The sequence below is a fragment of the Leptosomus discolor genome, chromosome 10, assembly GCF_034619465.1.
Source record: "Leptosomus discolor isolate bLepDis1 chromosome 10, bLepDis1.hap2, whole genome shotgun sequence".
Lineage (NCBI taxonomy): Eukaryota > Metazoa > Chordata > Aves > Leptosomiformes > Leptosomidae > Leptosomus > Leptosomus discolor.
In genome coordinates this window covers 4603246-4623392 of record NC_141400.1, presented here as the reverse complement: position 1 = coordinate 4623392, position 20147 = coordinate 4603246, and the positions used below count along the sequence as shown (strand labels likewise).

At 37.3% G+C, this 20147-nt stretch overlaps 1 protein-coding gene across 1 annotated transcript in view; it reads right to left on the bottom strand.

Moving 5' to 3' along the window:
* Positions 1–20147, bottom strand: part of SLIT3 (slit guidance ligand 3) — a 523033-nt gene that overhangs the window by 477742 nt on the left and 25144 nt on the right. Inside the window, exons 2-3 of the mRNA XM_086471174.1 lie at positions 18445–18516; positions 14904–14975 (exon numbers count right to left, since the gene is read on the bottom strand). Coding sequence (XP_086327300.1) covers positions 14904–14975; positions 18445–18516 — 144 coding nt within the window. The remainder of the gene's footprint in view (positions 1–14903; positions 14976–18444; positions 18517–20147) is intronic.

Here is a 20147-nt window from a genome sequence, read left to right as displayed (position 1 = left end):
TTTATGCTCTCTTCAAAGCCCCTGAGGGGCACTCACCTCCTTCCCATGGAGTATGTAGCCCAAGTGATGCAAGTAAAATTTATTCAAACTTTGGAAATTGTGCAATTTTCCAAAGCAATTTCATTTCTCATTATGCTACTGACTTGTTCTGAAAATTTTGAATACCATAGTATCAGTAAAGCACGCTTCATGCAAACAGCAAATATTCAAGACATGAGTAGAAATCATCAAATTTACATGGCTATGGAGGAAAGAGGAAAGGATCTGGCTTCTACTAGAAGATCTCACAACAATAACCTCTTATACACATGTTTACTTTCCATTTAAATGTATGGCAGTATTATATTTACCAATATTATTCTTGTGTATTAATGAACACATTCCACCCAGAAATCTAAGTTGATACACAAACTATGGTATAAACTGTCAGTTTTATTATCGTCTCTTTGAATATAACAATTATCTAGTTTTAACCCCAGGAATGTGTGTGATACCCTTTGTCCTTCAAATTCTGGTCTGCTGTTCTACTGAGTACTGACAGCTTTACTACCAAAGTACTGCATATTTGTCATGAAATAAATAGCGCTCTGTTCCTTTCCACACAAGTTCAACAACTTACAAATTTGATTTAATGTCTATATTCACATTGCTACCTATTATACATCTCGTTTTCCAACAGAAAATCAAAATTACAGTGCTTATAAATTTTTTTAATGGGTAGCTTTAAGGGAGCAGCCCTGGTACTCCAGCCCTTAATATCCAGAAATTATCCAAGTAAGTTTGGGTTCACTCCCCAATTTTGTCATTTATTTTATTTCACACTCAAAACATCTGGGTCTCATTTTTGGCAATAAACAAGTTGGCTTTTTCTCCTTTGTTATTAAGAGGTCTATGGCATTGTCCTTGGAGAACAGCCTCAGGGAACACGATGTAGTTGAAGTAGCTTCTAAAAGATACTTTCAGGGAGAAGCAGTTACATCACAAGCTTGGGCGTAACCAAAAAGCAATAAAAATGAATTAATGTATAACAGGAGACTCAGAGAGAAAGACAGGAGTTATTGAACTCCAAGGAGTTCCAAAGTTTTCTCTTTTAAACAGCGCTGACTTGGGAAGCAGTAAAGCAGAAGCACAGCCAATTTCATTCAATGGTTTCACCAGAAATCCTATTAGCATCAAGGAACATGTTGCGGTCATTAATGTAACTTCTTCCCTTGCTTTGCATCACTTCCTTTCGCTAAGGGAAAACAGTCAAGATACAGCACCCATTAAAGAAGTCAACCTTGTCCATGATTTTCTGTCAGCACCTCTTTATATTACTACAGTAGGAAATAAAGCCAGACAACATATAATGGAATTTCAAATAAGGTTGCTATGAGGAAGCCCAGTACAACCATATTACAGGATTACGGTGTGGAATAAATTAAGTTCTTTATGTGTCATGTTAGTACAGAAGCTTTTCCAAAACAGTGAGAGATACCACTGCATGTCACTAAGGGACTGTTTTTTGAAGGAAAACCGTTTAGAATAGTTACACCTTTGAGATCCCTTATTACAAACATAGTAAACTAGGTGGTCCTGGTTGACATTTCCAAAGCGGTCAGAAGTAACAACCTTTATTAGTAACTTCTCATTAGACTGAAAAAGATTATCTACCCTCTACCAGAAGCAGACCATGTTCCTTTGTACAAAGAAGCAGCATACGAACCAGTAGCTCTGTAACACTTTTTAGTTTTTAATATAAGCAGCAGCTTTTTTTTTTTTAGGATCCCTTCATGTGAAAAAATCTGACATTAAAATGGAGGATAAAGCCAGTATGTAAGTACTAAATACAGATGTCCTCTGGCTAGGAACAACCTAGTAACATGGGCAAAAAAAGTATGAGGAACAGGTTTAAATGTTTATGTTTTCCCAAAGCAAACATGAAGAAAGAAAAAAGGCCTAATAACATTCACGTATGCATCAAAGACTGAGATCAACGCCCCACATCATACAAAAATGGACAGAAGTGTTAGTACCAACTTAATTGAAGAAGGGAATAGAGAATCTGAAGTACCAAAAAGCATTTATTAATGAGTGTCAACCGCAAAAAAATCCTGTAAATCCAGAAGCAGCAAAAGTACATGGACAATCTCCTAACCCTGTAGCCTATTTATAAACCCAAGTAGTTACATTCATGCAGGATGGTAATTTATATCTCTGTATCAGCTTTTAGCATACAATTTCTCCTAACTCTCATTCAAATAAATCCAAAAAAGCTTGATTAATAAACCCTCAAACACAGAGATGCTCTCTGTAGAAGCTGTCTCTTTCTCAGTTTCTGCAATGCTTTTAGTAAATGATCTTATTTTAAATCTTAAAAAATTTAGGGATTCACACAAAATCTTCCAATTTTTCTATCTTCAAAATCCTAATACAGAATGAAAAAAAAAAAAACAACCAACAAACTTAGTTACTTTGTTACTTTCTCATTATTCCTCCAGAGACTGTGTGAAAACAATAGAACTTCATCCAAGGAACATAAAGAATCTATCGCAGTATCCCTAAACGTCCACCATTTTTCATACATCATCAATTTTTGAAAAGGCACTAAGAGAAAAATAGACATGGTTAAACCGTGTTCTTACACCAGAGAGAAATCTCTCCAGGTCAGAGTTGAAGAAAGCAAAAATTAAATTTTAGCATGCACATCTCCAAGCCACGTTGCCCCTGCTAACAAGTCTTAAAAGTTTATATTAATCAAACTAACCACTTCCAGAAGTCAGAAATAGCTGTGAATAATTAGCAAGAAAACTTGCACTTAGAACTATTATTGCAATTTTTACCAGAAGAGCTAGAACCCTGCTCCTATTTGATCTGTTTTAATAACTCGATACCAGCCCAGCTCACCACGCCTCTCCATATATAGTAAAGAATGCTTCTATGGCAATGTGTTACTCCTTCCTCCCTGGGGCTAGATGCCAAGCAGAACTATTAAAAAAGGAAGACTCACAGAATCATCTCCTGCCTGAAGTCAAGCTGTATGTTTAACAAAGGATGCGTCCTCCAAAGCCAACAGAATGAATATAAGGAAATAATTCAGTGGAACAAAGACCACACTGTACACTTGACTTATTTGAGAACAAAGAAGCAGCTCTTATGACTGCTTTATCACAAGCCTGTGGGAATTACCTATCACAACTCATTCAAAGGTCATTTTCTCACTAGGAAGCCACAAGGGGTAACCAGCCACAAAAGTCCGTTGTCATTAAAGCAGCTCTTATCTAAAAATTGATTCCTGTGATAATTACCTCTGATCCACTTTCACTTTCCCAGCAAGTTATCAAATGCAGGGGGATGAGTTCTTCTGAAGTGTTTCAGTACCTAGCAGTTCCCATTTCTCTCTTGTATCCCTAATATACTGCATCACACCTATCCTGCTCAGAATTATCAAAGACAAAAATTAAAATGCATACATAAGATCCACAACATCTGCGCGAACCCTAGAGTCACCACTTCTTCTCGTGATCCTCATAGAATAACCTTGAGACAAAGAGAAAGACGTAGAGAAGAGATCATCTCCAAGCAACTGAGAACATAACACTAACACAAAATTAACTATAAGCCAACAAGAATGAGTTAGTTTTGTTCTGCATGGAAGGCTGCACCTTCAGGTGCGCTCCAGTTCAACGGACGCAGTTAAGTTGGAGTTGTGCCAGAGGAACAGCAAGATCAAGACTCTACTGTCTGACCAATGACAGAAAGGCTGCAAGACCTACATATTCGTATATCCTCCAAGAACAAACAGATGTTAAGTACTTTGAATTTGTCACTGTTTCACTCAGGAACAGGATTATTTAAGGATTGCTGCGCTTAACAGTGTGAAATTCAGGCAGTAACACGGTATTTCTAAGATGGCAAGCAGCACAGTCCTTCTAATATGAGGAAGCTCAAAGAAGCAAAACCCTTTTGAGAAAATTATTTAAGCTAAACCCAAGTTCACCCAAATTATTCCAGACCAGTGATGCAGCAGTTCCTACCCAACAGTAAAACAGACCTTGAAGTATTTCCTACAGATCCAAGAGAAATGACTGCTAAATCCTTAAGTGTTTTGCTTAAGCAAGTACTCCCATAAATCTTCATCGAGTATTAAAAAAAAAAAAAACCTGCTAAAATCAAACAAACAAGCCACAGGAAAGAATAATGTTCAAGAACTCTGAAGTAATGTTCAACGCTGATCAGCTATTCCAGCTGAATTACGGTTACAATGCAGCGGAAGTGCCGTTATTCCACGGGCTTTCTAACCATCGCTTTCAGAAGCTTAAGAATCCTGTGGTTACAGAACCTCTTCTCTACACAAATGAGACCCAAATTTTGTTTTTCCACGAGTTCTTATGGGTCAGTGACCTACTATGAAAATGTTTTTGATGAAATCAGGCTCGTTTATTTTCATGTTGTTTAAATAAACCTCTTTGTTTTGTAGCCCTGGTCAGATGTACTAATGCAAACCAAAACCAACTCACTGAAGCATGCATCCTGCTTTCTTGCTAGCTGCCCTTTGCCTCTCTCGCACTTTTCCTGTGTTTAGATTCCTCCTGTGCAGATCTATTGACAGAGCTGCTAATGGCTTCCTTCAGAAAAGAGGTGCTTTTTTTTTTTTTTAATGTTTACAAAAGAAATAAAAGGTTCGCTCTTGCATCAGCAATAACAAAGAAGTTTGGCTGTCCAGCAACAACTGAGTAACATGTAACTATACAGTTATGTGCTAAAGACAGACATAGTAAACTATGAAATTTGGGGATATTAGTGCCCTCTAGGAGTTCACAGTACATAAACAAATTTATTGGGAACTATCATTTTCCCAAATGCATATGCCCAATTAGAAGGTATAACCAGTACATATCTACAAATCTACACGTCTTCAAAGAATCATGGTAAGCGGTTTCTCGTAACTACGTCATTCACTAAATAGTGCCCAAAGGGTCAGAAAGTGACAGATACTGTATCATTTAAAAATTTATTCAAACAACACTCCCATGAAAACAAACACATAAAGAAACGTAGTTCACGTTCACTTGACCTACAGACAAGAGAGAGTGGGAGAAATTGAAACTAGTTTATCGCTACTACAGGCTTAAGAATTTTCTTTGCTAAATAAAGATGGTCCAGTAGAAACACAAAGCAGCAGGTAGTGCAGGGGACTTGCAAACCACCAATTGATCAAGGCATACACTTGTTCCTTTCTACCTGTTCTTCCCATTTCATCTCCAGATTTCATGCACGACATCTAGCTCATGCAAGGCATTCAGCAACAGTAGAAGGCAAAGCATGAAATTTCTACTCTTTAAGTATTTTTGTGCCACTCACACCAACTACAGTTCAAAAAAGACCATGGATTTCTTTCCTGAACTATCTGCAACTACTTTTTCAGTCCTGAAACTTCAAGTGCAGCAATCAGAATTTCATGGCAAACTGACAGCTTGCCGTATTTTTAATAGGGTAATAGAAAAGGGTAAGGCAATTTTTACTTTTTTCTCAAATGATTACAAGAAACATACACTATTTCCAAGCATATAACATGTATGCACATCAAACAGTGGCTCATCTGTGTACAAAAACGCTTACACATATTTCAGTGCTTGCAATAATGACTGACTAATTTCAGGAAAAGCTAAAGTTACATGCTTTAAAATAAGGAAAAAAAAAAAAATCAACATCAAGATCCAAATTGCAGATGCCTCTCATCCAAGGTACTACCATGACCAGAGCACATTACATGGGTAAGCACTATTGTTCTTCAAGTATGCAATGCCCACAGAATGACAAATTACGCCTCAAAAAAAGCCCCAAATAATTTTTTTCATGTTAAAGCTTTTTTCTTACTCTCCTAGAAGAGTAACATTTCCAGTGATGTTTCTAAAAATTATCTAACCTTTTCACAATGTGGCTTAAACCACTTAAACACTTTGAAATAGCAACACAGCCAGCTTTATTAAGACACTAGAGAGGAGACTGACTTTCTGCATAGACAAAATGCAGACTGAGTACCTCTCAGAATTACCAGGTTTAGCTTCTACAAGCTGGTCCATGCTTATTATTTTTTCCACCATGGTCTTACTACACTAGCAATCTACACCTACACTTGAACCACTGTGTCTCCTCAAAAAAACGAGTTCTACCTGTAAGCCCCTATTGACATGAGAAGTTAAACAATAATTAATCTTGAGATACTAAGACATGGACATTAGAGAAGCCTGTATATATATACTGCTACATATGCTCGCTATATTGCACAACTATATTACAGAATAACATGTTCTAACCTTGAATATAATATATATTCTTAGGATTTTAATAGCTTGCCCCAAAAGCACTTTATATTTCACCTTTCTGAAAAATAGCGCAAATTCTTTAGTTTCAAAATTCTAGTGATATCTCAGCCCTATGGTACATCTTTTGAAAAAAATTCATTGAGTTCTTACGAGGAACTACTGACCAAACTTTTGGCTACAGTTTTTGTTACACAAATATATATATTTTTTTAAATGTGCATTGTCCTATCTTGCACTTGGGACGAAACAGATTTTTCAGAGTTGCAAGAAGTTGCACTGGCATCTAAAGTGGGCAACAGCTGGTTGTTAGAAAGCATTAATAGACCAGGACTGCAGCAATCAACATCACACGCAGCTGGAATAGGCTGTATCAGTTAACAGCAAAAGATTCTCAAGGAAAGGCTAAAACTGAAAGTTGCACTAGATATGAAGTCAACAAAATTCAAAAGGAAAATCATGTATTTTGGACTTCAAAAATTTGAGAATGATCTTAAAGCTTCAAGTACATTTCATTTTGGGATGCGCATTTACTACTTACAATACATATGAAAGATGATTTATCATTACTGGGCAGTATCATTCTAATATAGCCAAAGTAACATTTTCCTGAAAATTTAATATAAATGATAGAATACATTATTCACTATATGAACTGAGTATCTGCATGAAATAGGCCATACTTGAGTATTTTCTTCAGTCTTTAACTGCCGCAAGAAGCTTGACTCTATATGGAAATGTATGTACTGGAGATCTTACAACATTCCTTTCCAACAAGAACAACTTTTTGGACTAATAGTTGCAAATTCCCCTGCCCCCATAACAATTTTATGTTGACTGTATATCTGAATTGTGGGAACGGCTAAGACAGTTCTTTTAAATTTAAAAAAAAAAAAAAAAAATCCTGACCATATCTGGTATGTCATTTACATAAATAACTAATGTTTCTCTAATTTACTGGCAGTCAAGTAGTGTAAGAAAAATACATTCAGCAAAATCTTCCAGAGCAGCCAGCGTACAGTATTGATGGATAAGTGAAGTACGTGAGTCATATCTTGGGAACATTCATTTTGGCTGTTTGTGTCAGGATCAATATATGAAGCTGAATCAAAAGCAATACAAAATTAATGATCTTCCTCCTTGCCTTCCAAGAATTAATAAAGGTGAGCTGTCAGCTTGAGCCAAAATGTGACTCGGTAAGATATTGTACTTACATGCCACCCCGGCGATTTGCTGAAGTGTACTATTCACACTCAAGCTATCAACGTCTATTTCACTATTTTATTTTTTATTTGTAGTCACACACACATACCATATAGATACACCAAGAACTGCCATGTTGTTCCCACTGTTTTTGTCCTGTGTGATTCTAAATGTAAACTGAGGTATTAACCACACAGCCAAGTAATCCACCATTTGCATCTTGTATAGCAATTTCCATCATATTTCATGAATAAAATTCGTACCTATTATTTTATCTTCTCATTATCATTCACATTTCTCAGGGAAGCTACTGATTTTGCCTGGGGTTTTTTCCCACCTATGTTTTGGAGGACTGGTCAATCTACTACCAGTAATCAGAAAGATTTCATTGAGAGCTCCAAGACCATATTCAGAGAAGAGACTGTCAGCTCCGAGAATGAGTCATAAACATTCCATGTTTAAAGCGAAGGTGTCACCCAGCCCATAAAAACAACTCTTTCCCCTTGGAAAAAAGGAAAAGCATTGGTGTAGACTAGCTCTGATTTAGCTATACACGAAAGACAGCAGAATGGCTCTGTGGCAGGACACTAGCTGCATGGGGAACAGCAAATCCCTCTGTTTTTACAATCCACGAAAAGATGGCACAAGGCAGGAGATCAGTGTGCTCAGACTAGCACTGCAAAGTGCAATAAGCATGGCGGAATAATGAAAAAGCAAAAGTAATGACAGAGACCGGTAAAACCTGTAGTAATCCAGGCTCAGCAAAGAAACACAAGAAGGCACCTCTTGTGCCGATGCCCAAAGAACTGCATCATACCACAGCGAGATGCAACGTATCGCTGTGATGAATTTGCACACATCTCAATACGCGAACACTTAGGGGCTCAACTTTTTTCTTCACATGGACATTAGGAACTAAGAACTTTTGTTTGGCTTCTGCCATACAGGATGAACTAGAACTCAAACACAGCTCTCATGATGTCACTTTGGGACAGCCATTCTCTGAGACTAAGACAAAATGGAGAGAGACAGTCTATGATTTCCCGCACTCCATAGAAAGAGTAAAGGCAAACTCCTCTAGAGTACAAGTGACACAGAAGATCACAAAAATCACAGAATGTCAGCGGTTGGAAGGGACCTTGAAAGATCATCCAGTCCAACCCCCCTGCCAGAGCAGGACCACCTAGAGTAGATTTAGTCTTCCTCTAGACCTTTGGTTCTGAGTCAGAAGTAGGAACAAACTGTGGAACTATTTTTGTGTAGTAAGTTGATGAAGGAACTCGTGAACATAGAAAGCTGCTATATGAGGGTGTTGCTGCTACTCTATTGCTATCAGGGGCAGAAAATTATGCAGATGTAGTTCTTATAATAATGCGGTCCTCACGTAAGCAGCAAAAACTATGGTCACTTGGAAGGGAAGACCCACACTCCAACACAATTCTTGAAGAAAGCAGTAAGGCCATACCCATGCAAGTTAAACCAAATAGTCACTCCACATAAATTCATAACTTTCCTACATATTTTTCAGAGAGATTGTCTGAAAGGGAAGCCTTGGCCAAACACCGAACTGGAGAGTAAAAAGGAATGGAAGTGACTGAAGTAATACTAGGACGTTAGTGCAGTACAGAGTGCTCCCTACTCCATGATTGTCCTATTGGCACTGAGGAATGAAACCAATAGCATTCCTTCAGACACTCACACCCAAAACATTCTAGCTCATCATGTTGGACTTCAGACAATGTGAACAGTCACACAGACACTCATTTCAAAGGCAACGCTAAACCTTTCATGAATATGCAAGGTAAAAGAGACTTTTTCAGACGTTGGTTATAGGATTCCTTTTCTTTTTAAAACCGGAATAATCTCTCAGAAGATATTGGACAAAAATTATTAACACAATTAAATACTAACCAATATCAAAAAATATTACTTGAATTTGCAGTCATCAGTCAATGCAGCAAGGAGCTTCACATTGCTAGCTCACAGATGCAGGCAGCACAAGAACCAAGTACTAGCCTATTCTTCAAATCAGGAGAACGAGAACACACCTCAAAGTGTCACAAACTGAATTTCAGGCTTTTTTCTGTTCTTTGCCAGCTCCCACAAAGAGCAGTTAAGCTTACAACTAGTCTCTGTTAGAAACTGGTTTTCCCCATTTACAAAAGATTGCATCACTGACACACGGACTGCGATCTGAGCTTAGACAGCGCAGGTTCATTTCACCCTAAGGATGGCGGGTTGTGGCAGCAGTAATTCTGCACAGTATGAATGATTAATTCAAGTTTTGACTGCTACACCCAGTTCTTCAGGGGTCAATGCAGGATGCTACAGTCTCTGGTATGAACACAAAGAAATCCACCCCTCCAAAATGCAAAGACACCATAGCTTCAAGATGCCTCCAGCAGCCCCAATTTACCATTCACACCTTCCTTAGCGGGCAAAGGCCAAGTGTAAAGAGCTGTCCTGGGAGCAGAACACAGGCAAGAGGTTACTGTTTCTCACTCCTAAAACACCACCTGTTCCTGGGGAGTTTGGTAGCCAACCTGGTACTACACCAAGTACTTGGAGAAAGAAGAGAGAAGCATGAAAATAATAAAATTGATTAAGTATCAGATCACAGCTCTAAATCCTTTTTTTAGCGTGTCTTTGTTCTCCAGCATTTCCAGATAAGCATTTTATGATCACTGATTTCCAATTAGATATGTTACTCATAATATCACAGGGAAATGGAGACACAAAAGAATAAAGCTTTATTCTGAAAGATTACATTGAGACTGTCTTGCATATTTGCAAATCCATATGGCTTCATAACTATGTGTCACATATGCAGTTCCAGAAAAACAGCTAAACTGCACACACTGAAAACCTTGTATAAACACTATGGATTTGTCCATGCTGCCAAAGACTTGCAATAAGCTTTTGTTTACAACAGCAAAGAACTGTCCAATGCTTTTTTTTTTTTCTATCTTCTTTTTTAATGCCTGCCACTGTGAAGCACTTAGCAATCTTTCCACTCAGCATGTTAGTTACCGAAGATGCTTTTTGTATTACATGATTTATTTAAAGCCTGTTCAATCTCAATTTATGAAATCCAGATTGTGAAGCATTATATAACAATTTATTCTTCTCTTTAGCATCTTTGGTCACTGATAGCAATTTTACAGTACGCTATGCCAAATAAATATACTTTAATACCTTAATCGAGCAATTAGGAAGCTGCTTACAAAGACTCAATGCCCAGTAGCATCTCTGCAGTTGAAGGTTAAATAAAATTTCCATTTTGACCTCTGCCTTACCACACACAAAACCAAAACTTTTTTTATTTTTTTTTTTGTTTTTTAAAGCTAATTATTTTTCCCAACTTTGAAAAGATCTGATTTGGCCATGCTTACACATTCCCCCCCACACACCCTAAACAACAAAAACCACATTTTTAGTGTTTTCAGATGTTGAGATCTTTTACGCTAGCTAAAGACACTAATTTGAGTAGAAAGAACCAGCCATCAGCCAAAGTCTAGCCTTTTGAAGATAACACAGCTACGTGACAATTTCTGGCAGCTGGCCGTAGAAAAGTCAGGATCAGCTGGTGTCTTATATCCTACCTCATTTTTCACATAAATTTGTGACATACATCTGGCATCTGGAAGTTCATCTTCTAGGCCCACCAATATGTCTCTTTCTTCTTGATCCTCTTTCATGTGAAATTTCATAATAATTTCTCTTAAAATCTGTTAATAGCAAAGCATACAGCTAAAACGCTAAAATCCAAAATAAATTTGGGTGTAATACATCGTGCCAGTACAGCACTGCGTTTGTGTGAGCACATGCCACTACTTCAAGCCACAGAAAACAAAACCAGGAAAGAGGATCCAAGTGAGACCTTTTACAGTTAACTATAGGGAAAAAACCACAGAAAGGAAATAGAAAGAGAGAACTACAGTTTCTGAAACCTCCCGTACACCAACAGGCACAGGTGTTGTTCTAAAACTGTTACCCTGCCACTGGCAAGTAGGACAGACTATCAAAATTTACCACTGGCACTTTCAAGCTTTTAGCAGAACGTTTCCGTAGCTTCTTAAACACTTATTGAACAGATGCATGTGTCTGCCCTGCGAAGTCTATCATTCATCATCAATTGGTAGTATTTTCTGGAAAGCAGCACTTCGGAGCCAAGGGAAAGGTGGTAGCTGGAGAAGCCTGGGAGCAGCTAACAAGCCTGTGAGGAGACATACTGAAGTCGTTCTAGCACCTGGGACACAAGTCACGTTGACAGACAGGCTCTACAAGCTTTCCAGTTTCTCACTGCAGTATCACACGGCACAAGAGCACTGTTGCTCGTCTGAGGCTCAGCAACAGTGCAACAAGCAGAAGGCAGTAAGTTGCATGCACCGATTATATCTATTAATGGTGTCTCTTCTTCACTTTTTGAGGTCAGCTACCTCACCGCTAATCTTTATGTTTTGGAATAAAACTATAGAAACTTACTGGAATAAACCCACTAGAAACATTTCTGGTTTTCCACTATAATGGGTACCACTGGTCATTCTCTAGAATTCTAAATCTTAGGACTCAGCAGAACAACTTATATTGAAAATATTGAATTTTCTAAGAGGCAATGGTTAAAACTCCTGTGTATTTTGAAAGCTGAGTACAAATATGCCAAAGTGGCTTCTACCTTCCACATCACTTCATTTCTCATCTTTGTTCTGTCTGTCATTTTAACATACCTTGCATTATGTGCTTCCTTCAACTGATATTGACAAACTTTATTAAGCTAATATACAATTTTGACGATATTCTGCCCTATATCTAAATAATGACTTTAGATGTTCCACTAATATTGTGAACACTAATCTCCCTCTAAAAAAAAAATAAAACCACACAGACTAAAATCAAATAACTGAAGCACCATGATGATGGCTCTCTCGAAAGCAGCAGCTAACAGCTCTGCAGGTATTTTAGTTAAAATTTACTTAGATTGTTACACAGGACATTTCAAACAAAATTCTGCTAATTTACTCAGTTAATAATGATGGATTTGCTTCAATATCCAAACAAGTGAAAATATATTGAGCTTAAATAATATTCACCTAAGGTTATGCCCTTTCAGTGATTACCATGGGGCGGGAAGTGGAACAATATACTTCCACTGTTACTGTGAATGAACGACCTTTATATATGGTATTTTGCCAGGAACAGAAATTACTTCTGTTTTTTAAAGTCTGACCCAAAGCAGCTGCTTTGTTCAAAAAGAAGTTAATGATTACTTTTGCATCCACTTTCAATAGATCAAAAAAGAACATTATTCCAAAATCGAAGCAATATAAGCAATTTTTATTTGTTATTTGAAATAAATTAAATGGAAAAAAGCCAAGTTTTTTTTAAAAAAATTCAACCAGCATACTTTCCTCATTAACATTTTGAAATGTTTGACAATACTTAATAAAATAGCTTTAATATTACCTAAAATGTTGCAATTTAGCCTTTATAAGTTACGCCAAACTTTCCACAGTTCATTCTCCAAAGCGTAGTGACTCACAGCAAAAAAAAAAAAAAACAGATTTATAGTTTTGTCCTAAAAATGATTTAAGCCAAAATACCAAAAAGCTGCAAGTTTCCAGGCCTCCCTTTCATACTACATTCATTTAGGAAATATTTTAATGACAGGCAATCCTAAAAGAGAAGCAGAGATGCAGTATGTTTAACAGGCCAAGCTAAGAGTTCACACAGGAAAAAAGGACTTTGAAACATGGCATACCTAAAGCAACACTATTAAAGGTATCATATTTCCTAACTTCTGGTTTCACAAAACACATTGTTTTCATCTGCTAACAGAGCAGGCACTAGAGAAAAACAACACACTGAGATGACACTTGCGTATCATTTCTGGTTACTAATAGCTAGCCCTTCTCCCAGATTTTTTCCAAAACTCATTTCGTAGTTTAACTACATCCATCTATTATCTAAATAGAAATATGAGAAAGATTGAGAGAGGGAGAGAGAGAGCGCGCACGCGCTTAAAACTAGGACTTAGTAGTTAGAATACTGACTCTCAAAGATAATAATAACTTTTCTACAGTGTCAGGCTATGCTTAATTTTGGAAAATTAAGCTGGTTGTTATTTTTTACTGCCTAAGAAATGTGAAATAAATCAGCTATGGCAGAACTCTCATCCTGAAAGGGCTTCCTAATGGAATATAGGTAAAAACGGGTTATGATCAGAATTTGAAACCATCTCCCTTATTGCCATAAACGAAGCTTTAAGACAAAAATCCTGAGTAAATTCATTTTAAAAGTCCAACACACTAGTTAAACGACTTAAATGCAAGTCTGAGATCATCTGAAACAGTTTTATTACAGCATATGCTTAACACTCCAGACTTCTCTTGAACAGTTGCTAGTGGGAACTCAACTCTCAAAAGGTGCTTTAGAAAATACCTATTAGAAAACACCAGGTCCTACAACAACCGCCTTGCAGATAACAGAGTTAACAATCAAGCATAAAAAAATCCTGCCTCTCCATTTAACAAACAGGCATTCCAAACCAGCATGCAATTTTGTTCTGGTCACCTACTTCTAACAAAGAATAATTCCCAGAAGTATTTCAGTATTACAGAGATTTTGTTCTGCTCCTGGCATACGCAGAGAAAATTAACCCAGCTTCATGCTAATGCTGAACAGTACACCCAACTAACAGCAGCAACTGGACACAGCATTACTTTTGTACTTTTTGATATTTAAGTTTATATCTTGCAGGGTCAGTAGTTTTCTATAAACTGGATTCTGCGTTAAGAGACCTCTTATATTCACCTTTTTAAAGAACTAAATTTAATTGCTATCAAAGCAGAGGAAATCTCCACTAAGTCTTGCATGACTCCCTGGAATCCACTGATATCAGTGGCGTTATGCAACTTTAAAGGAAATGAAGGTAATCAGAAAATGAAGTCTAAAGGCAGTTTTAGAAATACCATGGTTCTCAAAGGAGACAACTGCAACTTCCATTAGCATAGATTTTTTTTATATATATATATATATATATATATATAAATAAATACAAATATATAATATAATATGGGATTCTTATACACAAGTTTTCTTCACCTACATATCAATTTTAAGAGTTGCCCAGATAATGTCCTTTCGATAATGGGATTAAGATTCTGGTGTCACCGACAGTTCTATTTTCTTGACAAGTAATTGTACATTTTATTTCAAGTATTAGCTATCACGCAATATAAATTCAACCGTGTTTAAGAGCATACTTTAGGCAGGTACCCATCTCTGTCTTTTTCTTAAAAGAAGCTAATTTTATAATCATGAAATATTATAAATTATCATTAACGTGACTTGGAAAAACTGTAGATTTTCCATAGGTGTACAAATAGAGATACTTACAGCCGCTCAAGTTGTTTTAGATCCTGAAATGCTCCACGCTCTATCACACTAATCTGATTTTCTTCCAAGTGCCTGCAATTCCAGAAATGTCAGTTAATTTTCAGACAACAGAATAAAAGAGCTTCCCGACTTCTCTTCCTTCGCACATGCTACAAAGTTGGTTTTCGCAAAGTACCAATAGCAGTTACGGTTGGGGAGCACGGAAATAATCTGGACAGAACAGCACTGTTTCTCTTGGTCACTAACGGGAAACTGATCCAAAAACTGCCTCCTGACTGCCAGATTTGGTAAATGTTTTCGTTCCTCAACTTTTATACCTGTAACCAGTATGCTCAATAAGGCGTTGGTGTAGAGGCTGTTACATCCTTAGTATATTACTCTTAGTTTATGTAAAGCAACTGAAATAAGTGGACCCTTACAGTCCATAGCAGGAACCCACTCAATGTCAACGTATTTTTTTGTCCAGCCTTTGTATGTTCTGCAAAGATTTCAGGATTGCCCCAGCACAAACCATTTGTAAGTAATCCAAAGGGCTTCAATCCCTCCCAAAACGCAGCCACGGCAGCTATGTGTGACAACTGCGTACACTCCTGCTGTACAGCAGGGTGCAAAAACCTAAGGCAAAAGTCCCGGGTTTCCACTGTGTCTGACTCTGCTTTTCTTCACCCCCTGACACGGAGACAAGGATAACTTACAAGAAATGAAGACTGACTTCTCTTGGATTCACAGTGTGCAGGAGATGACCGTTCATTTACACAGCAGAAATGCTCTTTATAGGTAAAGTGGAAGCCAAAGAACAGAGATACCAATAGACCCACTTAAGCCGACCTTTCTCCTCTCTCAGTGCTGATTTCCAGCATACACCTATTTTGTCCTTCTGGAAGAGCACCCAGATTCACAGACTAAATTTCTAGACTCTCTGAATGGTTTATGTGGCTTTAGCTAAAAAACAGCAAGGAAGAACTTAACACACGGTGAAGTCTGGGCTCAGCTAAGACTGATGAAAAAGCATTATCCTTTCCTGTTCTCAACAGCCACTCCTCTGCACACAACCCTACAAGGATGCTCAGAGCTGTTCAACTGGCTAGCAGCTGAGAAGACAGACAGCAAGAGAGTATTCCAAAGCTAAGACCACATATGAAGATCAAAAAATAAAATTAAAAAAAAAAACCCCAAACATGTGAACCAGAGAGGCATGTTCCTAAAAGGAGGGGGAGGAAAAACTGCATGAAGAAAAGGAAAAAAGATTAAGTTACAAGGGACAAGAGGAAAAGGTGCACAAAGGAACATTCTGCATGTATGTTGTCAGTTTGAGACTGGAGGCTTTTTTTCTGTTGTGCTGTTCTACCAGCTTCTGGATCACTTGTTTGCTGTTTCTCATTCTGATGTCTGAAAACAGGACCAGACTAGCTTTCTAGGAGCTCTGGGACAGGTTTCATGTTTCTGTGCTTCCCACTACACTCCCATCACATGGGGGGGGGGGGGGGGAGAGGAAAAAATAGGGTATCAGTAATGTACAATAGCTAGAATTATGAAGAGACCATAAGAGAAAGCAAATTAATGATAGTATAGTACCTGTATTTTAACTGACTTCCAAAATTATATTGACAGTTGGGATGAGAGCCAAGGAAATCTAAACAACTCAACTGCTAGAGATGAGAGAAGCACCGCAGGAATGAAAAGTCTTCCAATAGATTTGAAATGTTTTCTTAGTATATGACAACTCATTCAAAAGTCTTAAGGTAGCAGGAGAAAAGACTTGCCTTTTCATTGGGATGATTCAATTAAGTCATTGACGGCATTATCACTAAATAACTGTAACAGTTCAACAGTTGCAGTTTTAAGGATTATTTTAGTACATACACAAAGAAAACATTGACTGCAGAGGGCAATCTTAATAACACAAAGGAATTTTCTGGGGCGCTGGTGAGATTACTTAAGTGTTTCTTAACTTCGATAGCTGTTTGTTTCAGAAGAAGGGGTCAACAGAGTGCTAAAACCAACCTGCCTCTGTCAGTACTGGGACCAACTCAAGATGAGGTTTTTGTCTTGGTCACTAAAACTTGGAACTAGGTGCAACAGTTTAGAAAAATACTGCTAGTAGTCACTTATGTAAACAGCACTTGATAAACAGAACTAGATAGCAATCCTGGGGTTTTGTTGGTTTGTTTTGGTTTTGTTTTGTTTGTTTGGGTTTTTTTGTTTTTTTTTTTTTTTTTAAAAAAAGTAAAATTAGAAGTTTGAACTTTTCCATTGGTTACTGTGAACATAAATACCTTTCATGTTTCAAGAACATTTTCAATAACCATCTCAGCCACTGCTTTTAAACATATAGATCTACACACATGCATATACGATCTCTCTTACAACACAGCAGTGTTTCTCACTGAGAAACTTGCAAATTTGCATCACTACAGCAGCACTGAGTGCCCAAATACAAGCTCAGTGTAGGCCAACAGTTACTTAAGTGACCAGTACCAGAAACACTAAGAACCTAAGAGCTGAGCCTCAACTAACTCAGTACATTACTTTCAAAGCATTTTTGTTTCTCTTTTTTCCCCTTCTCATATATGCCCAAATAGTTAAAGTTGTAGATCTGATTTTACATATAAAAATAATGCAACAAACTTAATTTCCACAAAGCAAATACCAGATCCCCACAGTATTTCTGGCAGAGGTGTCAATATCTATGTCTGCTTCTGTGTCAATGTGAAGGGGATCTAAACTACTTGATGTAATTCAGAAAAACCATCAGAGAAATTTCAAGGGGAAAAATGAATTCACTTCAAATAGAAAGAACCTCCAACTTTTCCCAAAAGGACTGAAATAGCTTCAAAATCTATTTCTTGTTCTTTTAACCCATGATTATTTTCTTAAGAAAAATAGGTCTATGTACAACTTCAATAAACATCTATGATGTAGTAATTAGTGGTACCATTGGAGGTTCATAGAAAAGAAAATGGGAAATCAGGAATGACAAATTCTGTAGACTGACATTTCCCCTTTTGATGTCCAAGGCCCGCTTGTACTACTAAGTTAAGCTCTTGACTGATACTTTCATATCTAGACACAGCACCACCTAAAATTTTTGTATTTACTACTTCATATTAGACTAAAAAAAATATTCATGTTTCCTTGTGTACAACTTCTACAGCTATTCTTATTCAAGTTCCGCTTAATTTTCTTCAAAATTGCTGTTAATGATACTGTACCTTAAAGAGGCCAAAATCTGAGTCCTATTTGCTACTGTTTAATTAATGTATGCATAAGTGATTGTAAAGTTGACCAAAATTTTTACCACAGTATTTATTAAAAGCCAGTGAGAAACACAAGGAATTAAATAGCTCTGAAACTACAGACTTTAGCACAGAACTAAAATTTACTGTTTCACATCATAAACCTTTCCAGTTGCCTGGTTTAAAATACTAGTAACTGAATGAAGGGCAAAAATCACTAGCATTTAATCTCTAGAATAATGGACATTCTCAGCATCAGCACCCTAAAATAGTCTGGTAAAGAACAAGTTTTGTGCTCTACTTACAAGACACGGAGATTCTTCAGCCCTGTGAAGTCCGTCTTCGTGATTCTTGTGATATTATTTTTTTCTAGATCACTGCAGAAGAAAAAAGAAACCAGCATTCAGACCCTATAACTGACATCCGAAATTCCATTAGCAGAACGTATCTCCATCACTGGAGCATCCATCAGCTGCTCAAACAGTACAAACTAGTATTTCCATTAAAATCTCAAAAAGCAAGTCATCAATCCTGATGCTTTTTGCCTCCTCAGAGTAGGTTGCTCTCGTACAAGAAGTTTCTCCCATTTTTATTTCTAGTATTGGTGCTTGCTATACACTTCTTTCTCCCTCGAGACCACAGTCTTGTTAAAAAGCTAAATATATTCAAGACCCAATTGGTGCAACACAGCTGAAAGTACTCAGCCTCAAAACGAAGATCAAACTCTGGGGTTATTCTAAACCCACGTGAGTCTAGCCTGCCGCAGAAACTTGGGCTACACAGAACTTGAGGAGAGAATGATTTACTTTAGTGACTCCTAAGTGTGGTCCTACCCAGGTGACTGGAAGATTTGCAAAGGTACAGAACAGATTATGGGTTTTTTTTTCTAAGCATCCTAATTGGGCAGCCTCCTGATCCCAGCTTTTTGGAAATGGTGGTTTTCAGACGATACCGTTAATCACACTGACCTGTTTCCCATATATGTTCCCTCTTTGTCAATTCCTACCTTCTGTGTTTAAACTCTGAATTTCCTAACACGTCTGTTACAAGCTGACACGTTTTCCTCGTGTGGTCACATACCAAGTATTACCTTCTGCACCCTGTTTCAGTTTGTGCTAATTTATGCTTCAGATTCAAAATTAATAAGTAATTGGCATCTTTTCCACTGTGGGGAAAACTCCCTGTAACCAAGGCTTGAGCTGCCCACTTTCCAGCGGCTTTTCTTTGGAGTGAGTACACCAAAAATACAAAGAATTTCATGTCTAAAATTCTATCTTCATAGAAAAGATATCAAAATAAAACACTCTAGTTTGAGACAAATTCTACCTTATTCAAAGTAGAGTAAAATTAAAACTAAAGGAAATTATAAAATAATCCTTCTTGCAAGACTGATGCTATACTTAAGGACAGCTCTGAGTACACCAACTTTGGTGCCTTTAGAGTCACAACAAACCAAGAAAAACTCCTTTTGATTCCCAACATAAAGAGTCTTTCTGTTATTTCATTTCAAAAGAATACACCAAATACCTGCCGGTGGTATAGGTCCTGTGTTGCTGTTTTCTCTCCTCTAGACTTGCCTTTGCTAGGCACCCCTAAAGTTCTCCCAGTTGAGCATGTCCCATTGTTTGGGGTTTGGTTGTTGTTTGGTTCTGACCTAGTGCTAACCAAGAGGGACAAGACAAACAGCTCGTCTTTCTTCCTGGTCTTTAGCCATGCTTATTTTAACATAATAAGCAATATGCAGCAAACTTACAATTAATAAAAACAGATACACACTCCATCATGTCACCACAAATTTGTTCCGAGTGTCAGTTTCCTAGATACAAGAAGCCTTTTATGAAAAATAAATTTTCTAATATTGGAGTAAACTTTTATCTTCTGAGTCACATTTTATGTCTACCAAAAGCTGCTAAATATCAAAAATACAAGCCTTTGGGGTAACAGGTTTCATGCCAAAAAAGCATTCGGTATTTTTCTGAAGATCATGAGATTACAAACAATACATTCT